Source organism: Trichosporon asahii, assembly GCF_000293215.1.
Source record: "Trichosporon asahii var. asahii CBS 2479 unplaced genomic scaffold scaffold00050, whole genome shotgun sequence".
Lineage (NCBI taxonomy): Eukaryota > Fungi > Basidiomycota > Tremellomycetes > Trichosporonales > Trichosporonaceae > Trichosporon > Trichosporon asahii.
This window is the reverse complement of record NW_014040874.1, coordinates 2,619,577-2,641,706: the sequence shown is the minus strand read 5'-3', so window position 1 is coordinate 2,641,706 and position 22,130 is coordinate 2,619,577. Positions and strand designations below refer to the sequence as shown.

The 22,130-nt window shown below is 58.6% G+C and overlaps 5 protein-coding genes across 5 annotated transcripts; 2 read left to right on the top strand and 3 right to left on the bottom strand.

Annotated features, from left to right (window-relative positions):
- Window positions 1–3,043: 3,043 nt before the first annotated feature.
- Window positions 3,044–4,852, top strand: A1Q1_02220 (uncharacterized protein; the record flags this gene model as incomplete). Its single annotated transcript, XM_014325165.1, has 3 exons — window positions 3,044–4,375; window positions 4,421–4,608; window positions 4,678–4,852. 3 exons carry the CDS (start codon window positions 3,044–3,046, stop codon window positions 4,850–4,852), a joined length of 1,695 nt encoding a protein of 564 aa, XP_014180640.1.
- A 462-nt stretch (window positions 4,853–5,314) lies between these two features.
- Window positions 5,315–6,371, bottom strand: A1Q1_02219 (uncharacterized protein; the record flags this gene model as incomplete). The annotated part of the gene is made up of 7 exons (XM_014325164.1): window positions 5,315–5,338; window positions 5,378–5,605; window positions 5,680–5,746; window positions 5,808–5,887; window positions 5,973–6,066; window positions 6,141–6,159; window positions 6,203–6,371. 7 exons carry the CDS (start codon window positions 6,369–6,371, stop codon window positions 5,315–5,317), a joined length of 681 nt encoding a protein of 226 aa, XP_014180639.1.
- A 521-nt stretch (window positions 6,372–6,892) lies between these two features.
- On the bottom strand, window positions 6,893–8,266 carry A1Q1_02218 (uncharacterized protein; the record flags this gene model as incomplete). The annotated part of the gene is made up of 3 exons (XM_014325163.1): window positions 6,893–7,450; window positions 7,508–8,098; window positions 8,216–8,266. The coding sequence occupies 3 exons, from the start codon at window positions 8,264–8,266 to the stop codon at window positions 6,893–6,895; spliced, it is 1,200 nt and encodes a 399-aa protein (XP_014180638.1).
- Window positions 8,267–9,656: 1,390 nt separating this feature from the next.
- On the top strand, window positions 9,657–11,512 carry A1Q1_02217 (uncharacterized protein; the record flags this gene model as incomplete). The annotated part of the gene is made up of 5 exons (XM_014325162.1): window positions 9,657–10,018; window positions 10,402–10,522; window positions 10,899–11,047; window positions 11,088–11,296; window positions 11,382–11,512. The coding sequence occupies 5 exons, from the start codon at window positions 9,657–9,659 to the stop codon at window positions 11,510–11,512; spliced, it is 972 nt and encodes a 323-aa protein (XP_014180637.1).
- A 9,920-nt stretch (window positions 11,513–21,432) lies between these two features.
- Window positions 21,433–21,720, bottom strand: A1Q1_02216 (uncharacterized protein; the record flags this gene model as incomplete). The annotated part of the gene is made up of 1 exon (XM_014325161.1): window positions 21,433–21,720. The coding sequence occupies one exon, from the start codon at window positions 21,718–21,720 to the stop codon at window positions 21,433–21,435; it is 288 nt and encodes a 95-aa protein (XP_014180636.1).
- Window positions 21,721–22,130: the final 410 nt, after the last annotated feature.

Genomic DNA, 22,130 nt, shown 5'->3' with positions numbered 1-22,130 from the left:
CGAGAACGGACTTTCCAACGTCCTGACCCTGTACGCAGCGAATACTGCTCTTGCACAGGCATGCTGCTCATGCAGTGTACACTGTCTCGTCGTCAGCTGTTCGACATTCACTCATCACCGAAACCCATCGGCGAACTCTCCATCTCCACATCGCATCGTACCTCTCTCTCGACTTCAAACAACACCGAACACACTGATGTGACTGACGATGGCCGACATGGTTCCTCAGCGTCGCAGAGTTGGAATGCGTCGGTGACGCCAGATCGCGTTTCAAGGTTAAGCACAATAAGGCGGAGCGCAGCACTGTCTCGCTCGTACGATGCTCACTCAGCAGCATCAAACAAGTGCGGACGCCAATCAGGCATGCATGCATGCCGCATGCTCACATGCTCGACGGCGCTGCCAGGATCGAGGGGCGACAAGACCGCGAGGAAGGGCGCGAGGAAGGGCGAGGAAGACAGTCCGGCGCGGCCGGAGGACGGAGGGCGGAGCCAGCACCCCGCTATGCTTTGTGTGGACTGGTCATGATAGAGCACCGCCGCGCCTTCAAGCTGATATGGCTGTCCTGTAGAGCGGGTGCGCAACTCGGCCACGCGACACACACAAGCCACGAGTGCCACGATTGGCTAATGGCAACGGTGGCGAGCGCAGCCGACCAGCGGGGAAGGCGGGGAAGACGGTGAAGGCGAGGAAGGCGCCACGAGATGGCTTTCATGACCTGTCTTCATGGCAGATGGCGGCGCCGCCCGTGCGCACGCGACCTGAACGCCCACAATACTTTAGGAACAGCACGATAGACATCACATTCTTCGCTAGGAGCCGCGCCCCGCTGACCGCGACGCATGACCCAGGGCCTTCCCCGCGTTGCATCCGAGGGCGCCTACTCTCCCTCGGTCTGGGGACCGCACTTGCCTATCGTCACATATGCTTGCCGCAAGTCTATGCGCTCCGACAGGTCCTTGGGGTCAAGGGTCTTCGTTCGAGAGCTCTCCGGGCCTGGCCTGCTGGGCGAGCAGGTAGACAGTGGGCGGTGGGGTCTTCTCGCTCGGCGCTGACAGCTGTAACACTGATTCACCTCGCAGCATCTCGCATCTCATACCTCATCTTTCTGCGGAGCCGATCACGCAGCACGGCCAGCACCACACGGCCGCGTGCCCGCGCCGCCCTCCTCCAAGATTCCAGTGCCCGCAAGCACATGAAGGCGGCACGACCGAGACCTCGATCGGAAGACGCAGTCGCGCAACGCGAACCGCAGAATGCCAGAAGAACGCAGAAGACGTCTTTTCAGTCACGACGAAGACAGACATGGATTGAGGCGTAAGCCTAAAAGTCTTGCGGTGCGCTGAATCTGAGACACTGGGTGCTCTGGGCTGACCAGGCTGACCCATGTGTTTCCAAATACCTTGATACGCAATACCAATCGCCTGCCCAGAGTCACGCAGATTGGCGAGCCCGAGGGCATCAAACGATGGTGCAGCTCTGCAGACTGGCGGTCTCTGTGGTATTGGCTGCTTTGTGCTGACGATGTGCGTTGACTCGATGACATTGACTGTGCTCTGACGAAGATCGGACTGCGGGCAATATGATCACTGGATCCGCCTGTGACAATTCAAGGTCGCGGTGATGGGAACTCTAACGGATTGATTCGCGGAGAATATAATGCGAAGAAAGGCCTGGATGCCTGGTTCGGGGCATCTTGGTCGCGACTGGTCGGGCACAGCGGGACACGACATGGCGGGGAAGGCGCAGTGTCGGCTGAATACCGATCTGACCAGTCTGATCCGAAGCGTACGGGGCTTGCGAATCGCACCATCGAGCGCATGATTCCCCGTAGCTGCATCGCCGACGTCTCAGATGTCTCAGGAGCACGATGAAAAGATGGAATGAGAGGGGCCGGGGACATGAGAGGCGACGCACGCGAGGGGGAGCGCGGCACTCACGCGTCCGTCGTTCCAAGACCCAAAGGTTGCCATGGCGTCTCAAGGATCCAAGGAGTCATTTAGGCTTCAGGCTCCGTGACCAAGGGCGGCTCTGCACGGACTGCATGGTCGTGCCGCTTGCGCTGGGATCGGTGGCTTCGTCGTTCCTCGGCAGCGGAGGGCGAGGGGCGCGGCGGGGCAGCGTACCGTGGGTGACATGGCTACGATCGCGCTCGAGTGCTCGGACCCCCTTTGTGCCTCTCATATTCACGTCTTCCCTTCTCTCTCTCTCTTCCACTTCCCCTTAACCCGCCTGAACATCTAACCACTGCGTCTCTCGGCGCCTGAGCTCCCTCCGCCTCTGGCCCTCTGCGCATTACGCCGTCGACGCGCGGTGCGCCTCTTTCCTTGATCCTCGTCCTCGATTCTCGTACCTCGCCTGCATCCCGCTGCTCCTCCCATCTTCAAGATCCTCGCGACCCTCGACCTCACATCGTGTTCGTACCTTGGGCGTTCAACTTCCCTTGGAATCTTGTGTGTGTCCCCAGGGCCCCTGAGTTCCACCCCGACCCCATCATATCCGCGCGCTGCCACAGCCCTTCACGCCTGGCACCGTCCGAAATCCCATTGTTGCGGCATACCAGCTGGCGTGAGTCGCGTCTGGCACCCAGAACACCCACAGCGCTCTTCCTCTCTCCACTGCTGACATCGCTTCTCCCAGGCAACTGACGGAATCTCACTTCTGCTTCTCTCATCATTGCCGTTCACATACTTAACCTCTCGCCCTCGCCATCAGTTCAACTCTCATCATCCCTTCCCTTGCAGTCTCGCGCCTTCCCTATTCTGTGAGTCCACTTCCTTTGCTTCCACAGTCTTCCCTGCCTTCTGCACTGGCACAAGCCCCCTCCGTACGTCGCACGATAGTCACCGATCGAGTTAGACCCATCGCTGTGTCTGTGCCTCCGACACAGAGTCCTTGCCTTGCCTCGAACTGGCAAGCGCCCCCTCGCAAGCGAACCCAGAAGATGCGCCGTCGTCTGCACCGACAGTTCTGCCTGAGCGCGGTCTGATGGTCATGTTGCGGATGCTTTCGACGACGACGACCCCTCGATATTCCATGTACTATGTCATTGAGACACGAAGCACCCCTGGCAGTTGGCAGTTCGGTCCAAGCTTTGCCGGCCATAGCCCCAGCCAACTGGCCCACCTTCCTCCCCCCAAGATGGGTGCTGACCAGAATAGGAATGAAAGACTACCTGAACAACTCGCCTGGATCGTCAAGCCCCTCGAACATGTCTGGCAGCGGTCCGCTCCCCGGTGAGGAGGAGGAGAAACCCGACATCAGCGGCGCCCAGGCCATCAACCAGCCCAAGGCCAAGACGGATCCGACGCAGACCCCGATCCAGACCCCGCTCCAGACGCCTCCGGACCGTGTTGGATTGCAGGATCCCATCGATCTCGTCTCCCACGTGAGTCGTCATTCCGCGCAAGGTCACGGCACAGGCGTCTCGCAGCACTCGCCCCAGCTGCCACCCCAGGACCCCCAGACATTAGGCATGGGATTCCAGTATGGCGGACCGCCATACCTCTACGACCAAAGCCTTGGTGAGTCCGAGCGCCCCGAGCATTCCGACACTCGTGCGACCATGGCGCTTCCCGGCTGCCGCGCCGCCCCCAGACCCCCGAGACTGTTCGTGGCACGAGAGCTGACATCCCCAGTCAACTACGGATCTGGCCATGCCGGAGGCGTGGCACTGCAGTCTCACCAGTCCCACCACAATGGCACCATGCCCGACACCCCCAACGGTGGTGTCAAGTACCACGCCATGGTGTCCGGAACGGCGGTGCCATCGTCGGCCTTCATGCACTCGATCGCGGGCCAGGGTGTGCAGGGAGTTCCAACGACCATGATGCCGGGCACTCTGCACACCCCCATCTCGCCAGTCGGCGCGCTCACCGCGCAGCTTAACGACCTGTCCCCGGGCCACGCCAACTGGCTTTACAACCAAGCCGTGCACGGTAGTCACGGTATCTCGCCGCCTCACAGTCCGTCCGAGAACGCACTGGCCTTCAGCTCAGGGGCCGGCGCCTATGCAGGTTACCCGTTCGGCCAGCCGGTCCCGCAACGCGTGCAGGCACAGATGAAGGGTGCCAGGCTCAGTATCGGGTCAAGCAACGACGAGGAGGACGCCGACATCGAGCCGCGTTCAGGAAAGTTAGTCTTCCAGCCCTCCCAGACTCAGTCCCAGACCCAGCCTCAGACCCAGCCCATCCAGTCTACGAGAGCCGCCCCCGCCGTTCCCCGAGTTTCCCGAGATCTGCGAGACGCAAACCCGAACGTCAGGTCTGACAATAGTGACTCGGACCATCGGCCCAGCAACCAGCCGCCCAAGGAACAGACCTCGCCGAAGGAGGGCCCACGCGACACCAGGACGGCCCGCATTCAAAGTGAACAGGTGAGTCAGCTCCTTGAAAGCGCGACAGAGCATAGCTGAAGCCAGCGCCGCCGCAATGAGCTGCGTGACGGATTCGAACGCCTTCGCAAGGCGCTCCCAGCCACGTTCCAGCGCTGCTCCAAGACGGTCCTACTCGAGCGCGCAGTGACGCACATCGAGGCGGAGAGGGAGAAGTTCGAAAACCTCACCCGCCAGCACCAAGTTCTCCAAGAGCAGCACCAGCTCCTCACCGCGTAAGTTAACCGATCTTCGCACTTAGCTGATATCAGATCGCATCAGACCGTCGTCAACAATCTGAACAGCCTCAGGCTCGCCATGAGCCAACACCAGCACCAGCAACAGCAGCACGCCGAGCACAACGTCGCTGCCGCGTATGCGACCGCTACGAACGGCGTCGTCAACCACGAGACCCTCGCTGCGCTCAATGGCGGACATGTAGGCGATGGCGTCCAAAACGTTGCCGGTGCTCACGAATGAGCAGCTCCACTAGCCAGCATGTGAAGACCCAAGGCCTGATTACGACCAATAACGACTTTGACGACGAGGAGGCAGCGTCGTTGATGATACTCCCGCTCATGCCACCTACTCCTTCCACCCCGACCAGTGCAGATTTCCTGCACCCTCATTGTGGCCCGCCGCGACACCTTCCCCTCCGACGTAGAACTGGACCAGAGAATAAGAACAATCTGTCTGAAGCATCTATCCCCATCCACAGAAACATCCACAGTCCCTCCTAGAGTCTCTCGCACCCCGAGAGACGCCCACATCACCCTGCATGTTCCATATCCCCCACCTTACCCCCTTCGATTCGCCCCTATCATCTGAGATGCAACCATATGCCCTTCCGCGCGCACAGGAGGACAGAGTCCGAAGCCTTATCATTCAATGCATTAGGGAAGCCGAATCGTGATGAGCTAAATGAACGAGAGTCTAAGGCGTTCACCAGAACTTGTCGGGGTTCGTCTGTGGTCAGTTAGTCGTCCTCACACGTGCTCAACTCACAAAATCGACAGCGAGATCGAGGCATACCATGTCGTCGTCGTCGGCAGTGTAGCCGCGAACGTTGACGACGAACTTGGCTGAGACGTTAGCTCGACCGCCGAAGAAATCTGCAAGATGGGAAACACGGAACGCAATCTCTACGGTGGAGCTGTGTCGTTCTCGACGTGGCCCCGAGTTTCTACCCCGATAGGAGCTGCGTCGGGTCACCCGAAGGATGATCGACACTTGCTACGGGCAAATCGGGGTGCGAGTATCCGTCGCAGGCGTTCGAGAAGCTCCACTTGCTGCGCAGATCGACTTACCCTGGGGGATCTCCTTGGGGAGGGCGACCTCCTGGACGACGGTGTAGTCGCCCTTCTGGATGGGGCACTGGAGCGTGGCATTCGCGTTACGGCTGGGGGTCAGTTGCACGCTACCGTCCTAAACTCACGCCTCCTCGCAGACATCGAAGCGCTTCTGAATAAGCTTGATCAGACCAAGCTTGACGGTGACATCGGCGTAGGCGCCCTCCTGCTGGTCAGTGTTTGTGCGCGGGTGGGGTGTCACCCCCGGTGACACAGCCGCGGGCCGCTTCAGCATCGGCACCAGGACGCACCTCAATCTTCTCGTTGGCCCTGCCGCGGACGGTGACGGTGAGATTCTTGCCGGCCTGGGGAGGGTCGGGCGAGAGCTCGATGCTCTCGAGCGTGCTTGTCGTCAGCATTTTGCCACCCAAAGCCCCCCGTCCATACGCGCATGGCGTCAGCCGCTGCGCCGCACTCACATCGCGTCAGTGGGGAGACCTGATTCCGTCAGCTGTGTCTCTTCGCGAATTGCAGCACGTACCGCAGTCGGAGTACTTCCAGCCATTCATGATGTGGACATCGTCCGACTTGGGGGCCGGGGCCGAGTTGCCGTCGATGATGTCCGCGGCCCACTGGAACGCGTCCTGCGCCAGGTCGGCCGCAGCCGGTACAGCGAGGAGGGGGAGGAGGGCGAGGGCGGCGATGCGCATGGTGGTGAATGTAGCGGTGTGGGTGGATCACAGAGGAGGAATGAGGAGATCGAGATATAGACGTCCCGATTGGGCTTGGCACACCCGGGATGGCCGGGCGGCGGCGCGACGGCTGGAGTGACGCACATGGGACTGTAAGTGGGCCCCACCTAGACAATCGCGTCAGGGCCGTGCCGCATTGGGGCAGTCCACCCACCCAGTGGCGACCCTCCGTCACGACAAATAGGCGTTATGCATGCAGAAGATTGCGAGAACGGCGCTACGCTCCGTGGCGTGCACAGCGGACGCTTGCGCATTGTGCGCAGGTGCGTAAAATGTGACAAGTGGCCCCACCAAGCTACGGACACAGGTCTCATTCACGGACTTCGCCCGTCACATCGGTGAATCACGCGACGACCTCGGTGACCACCTTCTCTATCTGTGCGTCTCACAAAGCAGCCGCGTGCACTTTGCCTACATTCAAGAAAGATGCATGATGGTTCCCAATTGCTACATGTTTTACTTGTCTACTGTTACTGTCTTTACTTCTTGGACGACTTGGAGGACGAGTCGTTCGACTGGTCGATGGCCTTCTTGGCCTTGTCGCCCTCCTTGTCGAGGACCTTCTTGCCCTGCTTGAGCTTGTCCTGGGCGTCGTTAAGGAGCTCCTGAACAACCTTGCCCATGGCGGGGGAGAACTCGGAGACCTTCTCGACGATCGTGTCAGGTCCAACGGGCGACCACTGGATGAAGGTCTCGGCGTTGTTCTGGATCGTGTCGGCCCACTCCTGCGCGTTCGTGATCGAGTCCTTGGCCTTGACCTTGAGGTAGCTCTCGATCTGGTCGGCGGGGATACCGACAGACTTGGCCATGTCCTTGACCTGGTCGATCATGTTGTTAAGGTCATCGGGAGTGGCGTCCGTGATACCCTTGACAAAGGCCTCGCCCTTGTCCTTGCCGTCCTTCGAGGCCTTCTCAATCGACTTGTAGACCTGGTTGGCAGCGTCGTCGAGCTTCTTAAGCTGGTCCTTGCTGGCCTCCTTAGCCTTCTTGAGGTAGTCGTTGATCTCGTCCTGCGAGGGAACCTTGCCGATCAGGGTCTGGGATACGTATCAGCATAATGCTCCAACAATTCGCAAAAATGCCTCGGTACTCACGTCAATGGTGCTCTGGTACTTGCCGCCGTACTGCTTGGAGAGCGACTGAGCAAGCGACTTCCAGTCGACCTTGGTGGGGTCGTTGTCAGCCTTCTGGAGGGCCTTCTGGACCTCGTCGATAATGTTCTTGACATCGTCACCGCCGTACTTCTTGAGCTTCTCAATGACGTTGTCGAGGTCACCGCCCTTGAGCTGGGTGAGGAGACCACCGATACCGCCGGTAGCCAGAGCAGCGCCAGCGGGCCAGATCATGCCAGCGAGGTCCATGAGGCCGGAAGCGCCCTGGTCGGCAACCTTCTCAGCTCCCTCCTTGGCAATGTCGGCACCCTGCTCAGCGAGCTTCTGGGCCTTCTGGCCGACGCCCTGGAGCTGGTCGGTGGCCTGGTCAACCTTGGCAGCGACATTGCGGATGGGCTTGAGGTAGACGTATCCACCGACAGCGATAGCGACAAGAGTCGCGAGAATGACAGTGTTGGGAACGTCACCCGAGCCGCCCGAGGACGACGAGTTGTAGCGGACCTGCGAGATCTTCTGGGACTGCTGGGCGACGCGAGGGCGAGCCTGCATGCCGATGGGGCGGGCGACGGGGCGCTGAGGGAAAAGTCAGCCAACTTGCTCACGGACGAACCAGACGCGACGCCTAGTGGCAGCGAGCAGCCACGTCAAGCCACCCGGCTTGATCGCGTCCGCAACATTGCAGCAACTCACCATAGCGCCCTGGGCGCGAGAGACAGAGAGGCGGATGGCGGCAGGACGCATTGTGTTCGTTGTTCGTAGCAAGAAACGGAGGTGGGAGGTGTCTGTTCACAGTCCCGCGCTGCGTCTAAAAAGGGCCAGCAGGACGAGCAGTTTTCGGACCTCCTGGAGCACAAGGAGTCCCGTTGATGCCACTGATGCCAACAGCCGAGCCGGTTGCATGCTTGTCATGACGTCAATCCCTGCCGCGAAACCAGAAACCTGACACTGTGAGTGGATGGCTAGTACCGTACGAATGGCACCTGACGTCATTCATGGCCCGCACATGACGTCGGGTCATGGCCCGGCCTTGCTGGCAGCTCTCGTTTGGATGATCCTGGAGCGGGGCCGCAGCACGCGTCCTCCTCATTTGTCAACTTTGACAACAAAGTCCCGCGTCGAGGGTACATCGATGCTCTGGACCGCAGTTTGCACCCTTCAGAGGATGTCAGACGATGCTGTCGGGTGACCATCGTGCTCTTGCCTGCCTCTCCGAACTTCCGGCGACCGCCTTGAGCTTCACGTGATCTGAGTCGCGTGCCACTCACGTGAGGCGGAGATGAGGTCTAGTCCGCGTGCAGATGATTGTGTCATGTCGCGTCTTTACGCGTTCCTCAAACGATTCAGCACTTCCCACACACTCGACGTACCGGGCTTGAAACCAGCCAGCGCATCACTTACGCTGTTAACATTCACAAGAGCAAGAGTCAAGATCCACGAGGTCAGTTCTCTTTTCAGAGGCGCTGGGCATTGCCCAGATGTGAAGAGGATCTTGACCTTGACGTTCCAGCTTTCGGGAGCTCAAAACCGCAGCATCGCTCTCACGCTTTCTCTTGCAACGTACTGAAACTGGAAGTCCGTTCGAATCAGGCACCGACAAGAGCTTCTTTCACAGATCGAAACGTGCCCAGCGACAGAGACGCCTCGTCATCACGACATCCTGACAGACTGCGGACGATTCCAGCCTTGTGCCTGCTGTTCACATAACGTCAACGGTATACCTCGGGGTCTAGTTCGGACGTCAGCTTAGGCTCGCTCGACGACCTACAGCGTGGTACGTTGCCAGCGTTCAGGTTGTCGGCGGTGTTGCGAACTGAGCTGAACGATCAGATTGGTATCGAAGGCAACGTGGTGGAGGCTCCACGAGAGTACGACTCCGTTGAAGCTGGCCCCGCATTCTCCCCAGTTCAGAGCAGACCCCGTCGTCGGACGCCGATTAGCTCTGCTTCATCAGAGCGTCGATAAGGAAATACGTAGGCTGTTGATAACAGAACCTCGTGCATCCCTCGAGCTCTTCTCAGCGTCAGCTGAGGTGCACGGACATTCCAAACATCGCAACCGATCTCGTTTCCGAAGGAGGCTGAGGCATTCAACGCCACGGGTCAAAGACGCCAGAGGCGCAGAACTGCGGGCCATGAACCTGTTCGCTCTCCGAGACTTTGCGAAGGCGAAGAACCCAACGGCGTCGCTTCCCCCGAGCGTGCTGCTCCTGGAGACGCCGAAATGTATTGCAGTGTTCGACGCCTATCCCAAGGCGATGTACCACTTCCTCGTCCTGCCCAAGATCCCTTTCGTCGTCACGGAGACAAAACAGCTCAAGGAAGCTGATCTCGACAACTTGAGCGTACTGCTTCAGGACCCGGACCACGAGGAGGTTCTTGCAGCTCTGAGGGAGGCTGCTGCAGAGGTCGTGGACATGGTGCGCGATGAGATGGTCAAGACGCATGGCTTGGAGTGGCACGTGAATACCGGCTTCCACTCCGTCCCATCTATGAGGTAAGAGTCAAGCGACCACCGTCGTCTGCGTCACCGTGAATGTCCGTAGCACCGCAGCAGGGACAGACACTGTCAGAGTGCGATGACTCAAGGGCATCTGCTTTCCAAGAAACGCGGTCGAAGGAACCAGGACAGCCCTCGTAACGACCCTTCTGACAGAAGTTTGGGTATCGACTCCGTGCGGCCATGGTGACCGCGTCTGATCGGAGACGAGGGACCTCCTGCAGATTTCCTTTTCCATTCTTGACGTTCCTGTTCCTCTACATTCATCCAGCGGTCACACTTCCGCGATGTCTCAGTGCGGGATTCACCGCGAGCGGATCTCGGTCCGGCGACAGTCTCCATCGCTTTCCAGCGGCGTCGGAAGCTAACACCGCCCACAGGCACTTGCATTTGCATGTGATTTCCGATGACCTGGTGTCCCCGAGCCTGAAGACGAAGAAGCACTACAACAGCTTCAACCCAAAGCTGGGATTCTTTGTGCCTCTCGATGAGACTGATGACGTGAGTACTGAGAGGGACGAGTGTCCGTCCTTGAGGAACGGGTGCGCCTCTTGTCGGACGTCGAGGCGAGCGGCAGCATCTTGGAGAGCGTCTACTCGCATCCTGGGCACCCCCGCATCACATGGGCGAGAACCGAGCAGGACCCGGGTGGTTCCTGGGCGTACACCGGTATCCGTCCTTACGGATGTCCAAGTTGAATGAGACGACAACCCTGTCCGACCACTTGAATTGCTGGAAGGCTCCGGCCTCCCACTATTCCCCCCTATTCTTTCATTTCTGCCAAGGAGGGCGGAAGCAACGACTATGGCCCTTCCAGGTAGATCTCGTCTGAGCTGGACGTGGCGCACTGAACGGAGGCGATGCTGACTTGGCGCAGAAGCTCGTGATTGTGAAGCGTGACAAGGAGGCCCTCTTGAAATCTCCACTCGTCTGCCTACACTGCGACAAGGAGTTTGGAAACATGCCCCAGCTTAAAGCCCATCTCGCGGAAGAGTTCAAGCAGAAGCAAGCACGCCAGATCAAGCGGTGACCACCTCATCTCAGTACGGCTCCAGGCATCACGAAGCAATGATGCATTGGGTGTGCGCATGAAGGAGGCCCCTCGTTTTGCTAAGCTTACTCGGCTCCTCCGTGCCGCGCACATCCGCGATAAGGTCAGGTTGGGCAAGCGCCATGTCCGGTCGACCGGATTAGTCAAAGGGCATCAGGACAGTCGGGTTAGTGGCGTATTCAGCGAAGTCTATCTGCACCCTTATCTTCTCATGAGTTGTGACAGTCAGTCGTGTGCGCGCTGTAGCGGGGGCGGGTGTTCGTAGATGCAAGTGCTTCTGCACTGCACCGCTGGTACGCCATGATATAGCCTCCGACATCGAGCTCGGGATCAATGACCGTGCCGCCGTTGTGCCCACCTCGCATATTCCTACCTCCCCCGATGGTCCCATGAGGGAGTATGCAGTGAAAGGCTCATCAGCCGTTGGCCAGGCCTGCTGAGGTCGATGGGGCAGCGCCAACCCCCTCTATCCGCCAATTGTCCGACGCTCCAGGACGACCGATATGGGGCAAGCAGTAAAGTGATGGGATGCCGAACATAAACGGTCGTCTTCCACCAGCCTCGGCTTGTGATGAAGATGACATTGTCTTTTCGTCATGCTCACAGGGTGGCAGCACCGCAGAGGGTGTTGCTGATCACACCTGCCGCCGCTGTCGCCGCGCTGCGGCGTAGGTGCGGCGTTCTCCGCCCCTTATCGGATCTGGGCCGTCGTCGGCTGTAGTCAGCACTCCGTACGTCAGAGGCGGTATGCACAAGCCCATGCTGACCCTGTTCTGGACCAAAAGAGGAGACCGCAGTGGACGAATCTTTGGAGAATCCCTGGAAGTTCGAGCAGGTCCATGGAAGCTCAAAGCCACCCACGCCCACGAACAGGGTCAAGCGGACCCACATGGGTAACGGCCAGATGTGAAGGACAAAGGGCGACTAGGACGTAATGTTCCTCGTCCACACATGCGGACACACATGAGGCCATGGTAAACACAGGCATGCAGGTACGCACGGATGGCACGGAGGGCACGGAGGGAGCACGAGGATCCGAGGAACAACCTTGAGTCTGCTTCCCTACGTCTGGGCTCTGGGCCCTGTCGCCACGGACGTCAGCACTCAGGTTAGCTTCCAGGTCAGCACAACAGGCTCAGGAGTGAGTCGTCAAGCATACCAGGCCGGATTCCGAAGTGCGAGAGAGTTAAGCACAACAGCATGAGATATGGCCCGGACATTCCATCATTGGCTTTGGGTGTGAGCTTGAGTAGCGAGCTCCAGATAGAGTAGCGGTTGTTCGACTTCTGTCTGGCACAGACCGGACGTTTGCTGTCCCTGTAGAGGTGCGAGATTGTTCTGGATCAGCACACTTCCGCACAGCCACACCTAATGCTTACTTTTGACAGTCTCGAGCAGCCCAGGCCGTGGGCTGAACGGTCGTAAAGAGATCTTATGGTTCAGACAGCCGGCTCGGTGAGGCTCTCTTGCAATTCACCGCCGATCGCCCTCGGTCCTCAACCGTACTCGTCGCCGAGATCCACAGATCCCGGGGCGCGGCGCGGGCTCCAGTACGTCGTCGCCGGGGCGGTTCCAGTGCCCGCTCGCCGGGCGACCCTGCGACACCCTGCGCTTTGATTCACTGGAACTGGGAACTGTCCCGTAATCCATTCGCTTGGAGCTTGGAAGAAGCCTGGGAGTGAATGGAAGAGGATGACGATGCCAGGATCTTCCACCCGGCGGCGCCGCCTCCGCCGCCTCCGCCGCAAATGCTGGAGATCAGCTCTGCCTGGCATGGTGCGCCTCTGACGAGATGGCGATATGCATATCGCCCCCGGCTGTGTGTTGAAGCGATAACCAGAAGCTGATGGTTAACGAGCATGACCTGATGGCCAGGCATAGCATGGGAATCAACGTAAGAGTGCCGTCTTCAGGTGCACTGGAACCGCAAGGTCCCTCATTCTTCCAGCCCTCATCTGCTCGTTCCTCGCTCGTCGTGCGCCTCGTTGCAGTTCCGCACGCATTTTTCTCTGCTGTGAGTTGCCCAGCACATCATTCGTCGCCACATGCTTGCGGGCACCACATGTAGCACACCACATGCTCTTACCTGAGATTGCGACAAGCGAGGAGCGAGGTGTGACCGAACGTTCGAAACGCACAAGCCTCGTACTCCTTCACCTCGCACCAACTCTCGTACACACTCCATGTTCCTCCTGCTGGGTTCCAGCACTCGGCCTCGGGCGTGTGACCAGCCTTCTTCGACCCTGCGGCACCAATCTGATCGCGCAGGATCCTGCAGATCGGCATGTGCAGCGTGCTGTGCGACTCGGCGATGACGTGTCTCGCCGGCCCGCTCGGGGTTCCAGGAAGCACCCTCCCACTCTCCGGTCCGGTGAACCTGGTTCACCCGGCCCACTCGGCGGCTGGTTCCAATGGTTTAAGCATATGTACTCCCTTGTGTCCCACACTTCACGAAGGATCTTACTGGACGGCTAACATTGCGGTCCGGGGTTCGGTACTTGGGGTGGCTCGGTCGTGCGGCCTCGGTCCTGGCAGACGACCGAGGCGTCGAGGCGCTAACGCGCTCAACAAGATGCACGCAGTCTGTCCTGGCCCAAACACATTGCTCAATGTTGCTAAACGTGCCCAAAGGTCTCAAAGGATGGTAGGGATCTGAGTTGGCAGTTTGCAGTCCTTTCGGCTGTTTCTGCGAGCCAATTGTGCCACACCTGCTTCTTCTACCCAGACCTTGCTGCGCTCCGCGAACTCCTTTTTCTTCAATCACAAAGTCCCTGTCCAATGCCTTAGCGCAACTCGCACGCTGCATGCGCACTCACACCTCGCACGCATCCCGCTTGTCGTCTCGGGTCCGCTGTGTGATCTCCGCTCCCTAGTGTGCGTCGTTGCTGCTCTGCAGCAGCCCGCCTGACGACAATTCAGTCGGCGACAGTGAATTGCACCGCCTGTGCTTGTCCTGTCCTTGGTTCTAACCTTCCGGTGGTCCCTATGATTCCCTGCCGATGCTCACCGAGGCATTTCTGCCACAAAGCGCTGCGCACAAGCCTCTGCGCCTGCAGAACTGCAGAAGCTGAATGCAAAAGCGTTTCTCTGCAAGTGTACGGCATCCAGGCGTCGGCAGCGGGCAGCTCAAATGAATGAGTATGGGAAGCTCGGTCATGAGCCGATTCCAGAGGTCTGCCTAACAGCCAACCTAACATGCGCAAATGGCGGATGCAGGGTGCGTGCGGCACTCGTGTGCCTGGCCTGGCCCGGGAGAGCTGGAAGGGACGGCTTGCAGAGGAACGGGGGGCTGACAGTTTGCTTGGTCTTACGTTTTTGCAGGTGTGACTTTAGATCTGGGACCGCTGAATGAAAACGAAACGGAAAGGCAAACCCGGTCGACGGGCCGGAACCCACTGGAGCAACGGGGTGAGTGAGGGCGAGCATTCCGCACGACGCTGGAATGCTTGGACGCGAGCGTCTGAATCGCCACAAGTCGTCAATTGCGAGTGGATTCCGATGCTTGTGAAACTCGCACAAATTGGCCAGGATGAGGGGTATGCGGCCTTGCTTGCCCGCAAAGGACAGCCGATGAGTCGGCTGATGAGTTGCACGAATGCATAGGATGATGCGCAGTTGACGACGTGGTTAAACGCTGAAAAGCTATCCCTTGCTTCGTAGGTTTAGGATCAGTTCGATCCGGGGACGTTTCGGAACGATTCTGATATCTGGTTCGATATCGGACGGCAGCGAATTAGAGAGCCGACATCAGCCCTTAGCGCGCCGTACTCCGAGTGATTGGGCCGGCACGGACTCGTAACGAGCACGTCAGACGTGATCAGCCGTGCCGTGATGACGTCGGATGACTCGGCCATGGCAACAGCAGCCGAGATGAGCAGGCGTCGGCGTCCGTGGTGCAGCGGGATACACGGAGAGCCGCGGGGAAGGCACTTGTGAATTCATCGGGCACCGCGTCGCCGCACCCCGCTAATTGTGGGATGCTGCGACTGGACACTGGAGGCGAAAAAGTTACGCCGTTCAAGCGAGCTTGCGGAGATCAAAGGGGAAAGTGGTTGTGGACGAATGTGTATCCGCCCAGTTCTTGGCGCGCGCAGCCGAAGACTAGTGACTCAGCAACCAAAAGAGATCGCGAGCTAGCTGGTCTGTGGGCTGCCCGCGGCGTGGCTCACGCCAAGGCGCTGAGCGCCCGCCGAAAGAAGCATAAGATCGGCTGCGGCTAGCACCGTGATAGCGCCGAGATCGAGTGAGTAACCGCACTACTAGCTCGGTAGGCGATGCACACAGAAGCGAGCGCGTCCAGGTACCCCGCCTGTTATTTCGCACTGCTACGGGCAACACTGATGCCTCGGCTTGCGAGGAACGATGTACGTTATGTCACGGGTACACGGGTCTCGGATCATGGCAAGTGGGTCCTACTCCTTGGCCCGTATCTGTGTCTACTCGAGATGGTAGAAGATTGCTTCTGGATCAGTGTCTTAGGCGACTGTGGCGTTGCATCTTCTTGTTCTGGCGTGATTCATGAGGCATTTTGGGTCTGCTACGTGGCTGCGAAGCTGTTGAATTCATGGCATGGGATAAGATCTGCAAGCGAGTTTGCCAAGTTCGGAAAGGATTGTTAGAGAAAGGATTAGCGGCCAGAGCTACCACAATCCTTGCCTGGCTCAGACTGAAACAGGAAGGCATGAATGGACATGAAAGGCAGCCACGCATGAGGACCCACTCAGACTGACGCAAGAAGCAGAAGCCAAATAGGCCGAACCCAACTCGACTCAGTCACCCAACGTGGGTCTCCGGAACCCGTTTGCAGAAGCCAAAACGCGCAGCCGGTGCTGTGAGCTGGTGCGACTTGTGCGCGATCCGCGATCAGGTACGCAGCGGCTTCGACATGGAACGCCGGAACCCGAGGTCGGTGCAAACCTGACCCGTGACCCAGTCAGGTCCATCTGAATCCAACTTGCTTCGAGTGTGTCAGCTGCCCAGTCAGACTGGGAACACGCAACTGCGAGAGCCGCTGACGTTTGGGGTCCGTAGTATACGGAGCCGGTCAGACAGAAAGCAGATTAGCGCAGAGACACTTTCAGGAGATCAGGAGCATTGAAGCGGAAAAACGGCTTGCTTAATGATCTGTATCCTGCTGCACGGAAGAGCTCGGTTGTTCGGGCGGCACATTACATGAGCACCATTTCTAATGCAGTGCATCAGTGGAGCGCCCTTCCCCTCACAGGCTTGGCGCAATCCGCGATACTGCTAGCGAGGTGGAGCTTTGGGCAGGGAGTGCCGGAGTGTGAGGGATGGACTCTTTAGCACAGTGCAGGGTTAGCAGGGTCGTATGCTTCTGCGCTAGGATTTAGTACAGGGACGCAATTCAGCATTAGACACTTCAGTGCTTACGCACGTCCGCCAGCTCGACCCGTACCACTGTCCTCGGCAGGAGGCTGCAGGGGTGACTGCAGGGCGCAGAGGCTGGGTCGGCTTGCGTTTGTTCAGTGCGCAGACCCCCGCACACAGGCGTCCGTTATCGAGCGCACTAAACGTTATCACATGCCATTGGCGACAGGCGCATACCGAGGTCCAGCAAAGGGATTGCGCGGGTTGCAACGGCTGGCCGCATGTTGCCGTCAGTGACATGAAGACGCAAGGGGTATGCGGTTGATGGGAGTGGGGCAAGGTCAGCTGGCCATCCATCGTCAGGATGATAGCTGCAGCAACACACCAGGTTATCGCTGCTCGTGATATCGCGATCGCATGAATGATGTCATCGGTCAGCTCGATCACTCCGTCTGTGTTCCGTTTCACCTCGTCCGCCGGCCTCCGACCCACCACAGACAGCGGGCACACCGGGTGCACACCGGACACGGGGTCAGGTTGACGCGGAATCCGGAAGTGCAGGAACGGCACTTCCTGCAACGATCTATCTGAGAACGTAAGCACACACCATCAGAGAGGACCATTGCTCAGGAAAGTTTGGGAAGCATGCGGCGCACTCGATGCGGAGGCGGCGAGGCGACCCGAGTCACCTGCTCCCGTTGCTCCGCCGCTGAATGCATGGGACAGACTCATTGCGTGTTTCTCGTACGTGCGCATCAGCCGGGGTGACAGTGGAGCAGTTGAGTCGTAGGAATGGTTGCCCACGACCCTAGGTTGGCTGCGTTAGCTCATAGTGCGCCGGCGCCAACTTGCTCCACCGATCCACCAGATCCCCGGTACGGCGCTACGTGCTACGGGTTGTCTATTGTTGGCCTGTCTGAGCGCTACGGGCGCATGGGCGTCTGCGCGGGCCTCGACAACGAGGCTTCGAAGGCGTCGAGGCGTTCGCGCTTCCATGTGGGCGTCGAAGAAAGGACGACATCCGCATATCCGTATTGTCTCAGCGGACCCCGCAATGTGACTAATGGTCGTAAGGCTCTCAGGAGGGCCCTGAGGTAAGCTGTCATGAAACGATGAGTAATAACGTTGCAGCCTCAGTGGTTTCCTAGGGCCCAGCAACGGCACGTAAGGGTTCGGTCCATGACCCTGACTGCCTCCTGTCGAAGTTATGAATGGCGATTCCAGCTGCGTCCCGATCCTATGCCTGTCGTCAAACTCGCTGAGCTCTTGGCGATCGCGAGGATTGCACTCCAAGCTTACGGTCGTACCTCGTTGGAGCTTGCTGCGATCACGACAAACTCAAATCGAAACCTTGGTCTCTCCAGTAATCACTCCGGGGATAGGGCCGGGCTCACCTATCTCATTATAATCAGACAGCCCGAACCTCGGTGAAGAGTGGGTTGTTTGTTGACATCCAGATTGGCTCTCTTCTATGACCAAGCGAATGTAACACGGGGGGCAGCACCTGGTGTGTATGTAGATCATAAGAGTCGTCTGGGGTGATTCTGCAGGAATCATCGGCGTCGGTGCCGATTGGTGTCGCGTTGGAGACTGTCACGGGAACACGTATCCGTGGGCTGCTAATGCTAGCGCTGCCTCTGCCCGCTAGTGTACAGGTGCCGCAATGACTAGCGGGTAGAGGCGGCGAGCAGCAGAGACCCGAGCGAGTGGATAGTTGAAGAAACAGCCTCGGGTTTGCTGGCATAGCCTGTCGCTACGTCCCGATGCGTGGAGATTCCGAGCGCCTTTGTCATGCCACCGGTTCAGCTGCTGACGTTGCTGGCGGATGCACGGTAACCGCTGGGACGGCCGAAGACTGCTCAACCCACGCCGAATTGGAGCACCATTGTCAAACAAAGGGGCGGCCTGGAATGTGGAGACCGTGTCGTGACTGTTAGCTAGGAGGGGCATTGCATCAGTCATGGGATTGCGGAACTTGCAAGGTTGGATCCTTGAATGTCAGAACAGATCAGAGCAAGGAATGCACCAACGCTGGTCTCTACCGAACGGTTCACTCTGACGATCAGGCAAGGCTGCGAGACGAGAGATGTGTGAGTCACCAATGCAGCAACAGGTCAAGAAACTCCTGCGTAGAAGGACTGTGGGGGGGGGGGACGACGAAGCAGGCGGCCGATGATAAAGGGATCAAGAGGTGAGCGGCGAGCAAGCAACTCGCAGCTACGGTCGGACCGTGATTCCGCAGTTCCCTTCCGCTTGTACAGACAGACATAGGGAGTTGAGAGGATTGGAAGCATTCTGATTCCGCCCGAGCGACGGCCTTGGCCTGCATCGCCCGCACGGCCGCTTCGCTCAACTGCTCAGATTGAGGCACTCGAACCCGGGGCTGAGGCATGAGGCCCAGAGCGTGCGGAGTACCTGACACCTGAGTCGTGCGCACCCGAGGAGGTGGCTCCTGTCTGTTGGCCGCGCGACCATCTGTCCTTTACGCTACCTGGCCCCGTGTGTCCACCGTGCTTGTGCAGCGACACATTCGTGCTACTCTCTTTTTCTGCCCTGTGAGGATCCGAATGCCCGAGGGTCTGTAAACGAGGCACCGAGAGGATGAGGAACCGAGTCGCGAGCCGCAGCAACCTCCCTCTCCTGCCTTGCCGTCTTCCCTTCCGCCCCGTATCAACCTTTACCCTGCGGGCTCCTGCAATCCAGCATGCCAGCCTGTTACTGTGGTGCAGTTCTCCTCTGCACTGCAACTACGATCAAACAGCTGGTCCTGCCTGCACCAGATCGGCAGCGTGCTTGATCTGGACAGTACGGTCGGATTGTGGTATCTAGTGGATTAGCTCAAGCTGATCCCTGCCCTGACTCCTAGCACGGAAGGAGCAGGTGTCAGCATGCCAGTCCAAGGTTTATCAGGCCAAGGACCGAGGCCGTGGTCCGGGTCCGCAGATCCCAGACGGTGCCGGCCACGAGCTGCCATTCCGTCCGCTCTTGAAGCCAGACTGGGCTCTCATGCCTCGTTCAGGCGCACGCTGATATCTTGCCTCGCAGTCTTGTCTGTAATACAGCCTAGCGGGCTATCCGCCGACCAGCTGCAGCTCCCCAGGTGCCGCCCGCTGACTGACACTCCTGGCGCCGTCGTTCCCTTGTCGCTGGTCCTGATACGCTTCTGCCTACCGTTTGAGATATCCTGGTGGGCTTGACACTGGTAACCAGGAGCCTATGATGCGCACGAAGCGGAACTCCTGAATTCATGCCTGCAAAGCAGCCGTGGTGCCGTGGCTGATAATCCTGTGTTCGGCAGCAGGACAGACATTTATAACGAGCAGTGGTCCTCATCACCTTTTCTACCCACAGCCCTTGTCTTGCATAGAACCCGTCCCCGACTTCGTCTTCCTTCCCCCATCCCTCTTCACACGGACATCGTCCTCCAACTGCTGGCCGTCGCAGGCGATAAGACAAAACATAGACACCAGTGGCTTCTCCAATCACCCTACCTCCACCCTTCACCCTTCCCTCATTGTGATCACTTGAGTCGTCCTACAACGGCAACTGCGGAATACAACGAAGAGCGCTTCGGAATTTCTCGAATTGTCGGAGACAGGGATCCCGGATCGTCAACCTGCGCTCTTACACCGCCGTGCGCCTGATCGTTCCATCTGCCTCTGCCTCGATCTGACAGCCTCGAGCTCAAGCTCTGCTCTTCTTCCGTCGTTCCAAAAGCCGACCAAACCCTTACTATTCTGTAAGGGCCGTCTACCCCCCACGAAGGCCTCGTTCCTACCTTACGTACCCACTTGTGCCCTTCCTAACAACGGCTCACCGTAGAGCTTGTGGTCGCCCGGCTTCTTGGACATTCGCCTCAGCCTCATATCGAGCAAGCCCCGTGTACTCTTATCCACCCTAGCAGCACATCGCGCATTCTCCAGCACCCAGCATCTTCCCCAGCCGCTCTAGCACCCAGCATCGACATATCTCCCAACGACTGCAAACTCTACACAGCATTGCACCTCGGCAACACAATCGGAACCCGCCCATTTGGTCATACCCATATTCATTACATTTCACATCCCACACCTCGCTCGTCCAAACAACCCGCAGTCATTTGGCTGTCTGTTTATCTGATCTTGTCTCCACCCTTGCATCGGTCTTCAGCCCCAACTCCAGCTTCGAGTATACACATCGCTCCAGCTCGATTTGCTCTCTTCTCCACTCGCCTCGTGTTTCCCGACGACTGCACCTCGTTATCGATTGCAACCCCTCTGTGATTTCGGCTTCCTTCTGATTAAGGACTAGCGACCAACCTTAGTCCTCCAGTTGCCGAAAGTAGTAGTCGAAACAGTCACCACCCTCGTCTTACGCTATCCGCTTACAGACGGCGAACGACAGACAACCCAACCAGCCAAGCCGCAACCCTTCTACCAGACCGTTAAGCAGAGTCCGTCTTACGAATCAGTAGGCGCTTCCTTCTGCTTCGTACCCCGCGTGTTATCAACGTCACCACTGCCAACCAGCGCAAACAGTCAACAAGGGCCGTGCCCTCCTCCACCATACCACACCTCCACATTATCGTCCAGACTCTTGCGCACCCAACACCCGTCCGTGCATTCTATTTTTTCGTTGGGCCCAGCCGCCCTCATCACTCGTAATCTTGTAACATACACAGTGAGTGACTCTTCCGTCCCTGTCCTTGCGCGGTCGAGGCTGTACTCCGCTACATCTGCCTGATGTCTTCCTCCACTTGTCCCACGCCCGGACCGGTCAACCAATACTACCTGACCCTTCCCTCTTTCCTGCACTTCTCTTTTCGTTGCTCCGGAAGAGAGCGCGAGACAAATGCTACCGCGGTGCATGTGTCTCCTGTTTCGCGTACTGGTCTTTCCGATGCGGAGCGTGCTCCGTTTCTATCGGGACTCTGGATCTGTTGTCGGCTGGCTCTTTCCTAAGGGCGCAGTCAACAATCATGTCTAGTTCCTGACGGACGGTTTTTGCTGGCATGTGCAGTTGTAATGAGCTGCTATTGCATTCTGGCAAAACTCTAAGTAACGCTTCCCGGTGTAAATGGCTTTGCACCTGTCGTTGAGCTTGAAGCGTCTTTGGTGAGAGAGCGAGTGGTGTTTAGCTCAATTAGAACCCTTACCCCATACACGATATCGCCTCCCCACACGGTGGTGTATCCCTGGGCATCCATCCCTGGCACCCTGTCTGCCCTGTCTGCCCCGTCTAGCCTGTCTGACCTAGGCATCCCTGGGGTGTCCCTGTTCACCCTGGGCTCCCCTCCACCGTGCCCTGGGTCAGCAGTCCTGTCCGTGCCTAGGGCTTGCATTGCCAGCCAGCCCTGGGCTAGCACGACTAGCCCTACTGTGCATCCTTTCGACCCCTTCCTTACCTCGTGCTTCCCCTCCAGTCTGCTTCCTCCTGCCCCGCCCTGGTCGCTCGCTCGCTCGCTCGCTGGCTGGTCGCCGCGGCCCTGTATCACCGCCAGTCGCTCGCTCGCTCGGCCCTCCTCCGTGCATCTTTGCCTGGCCTGCCTAATCCTGCCCATCCTTCCTCACCAAGCCTACCTACCCCGCCCCTGTCCATCATCGTATCCCGGCGTAATCCAGCCCAGCCTCGCTCAACCCCCCTTCCTATCCTTCCTCTTTCCCCCTCGACCCTCTCTCCCTAAAGCCCTCTCTCATCGCATTACTACCCAGCTACCGACCTCTTCCTATACCCTGCACTACACCCCGCCCC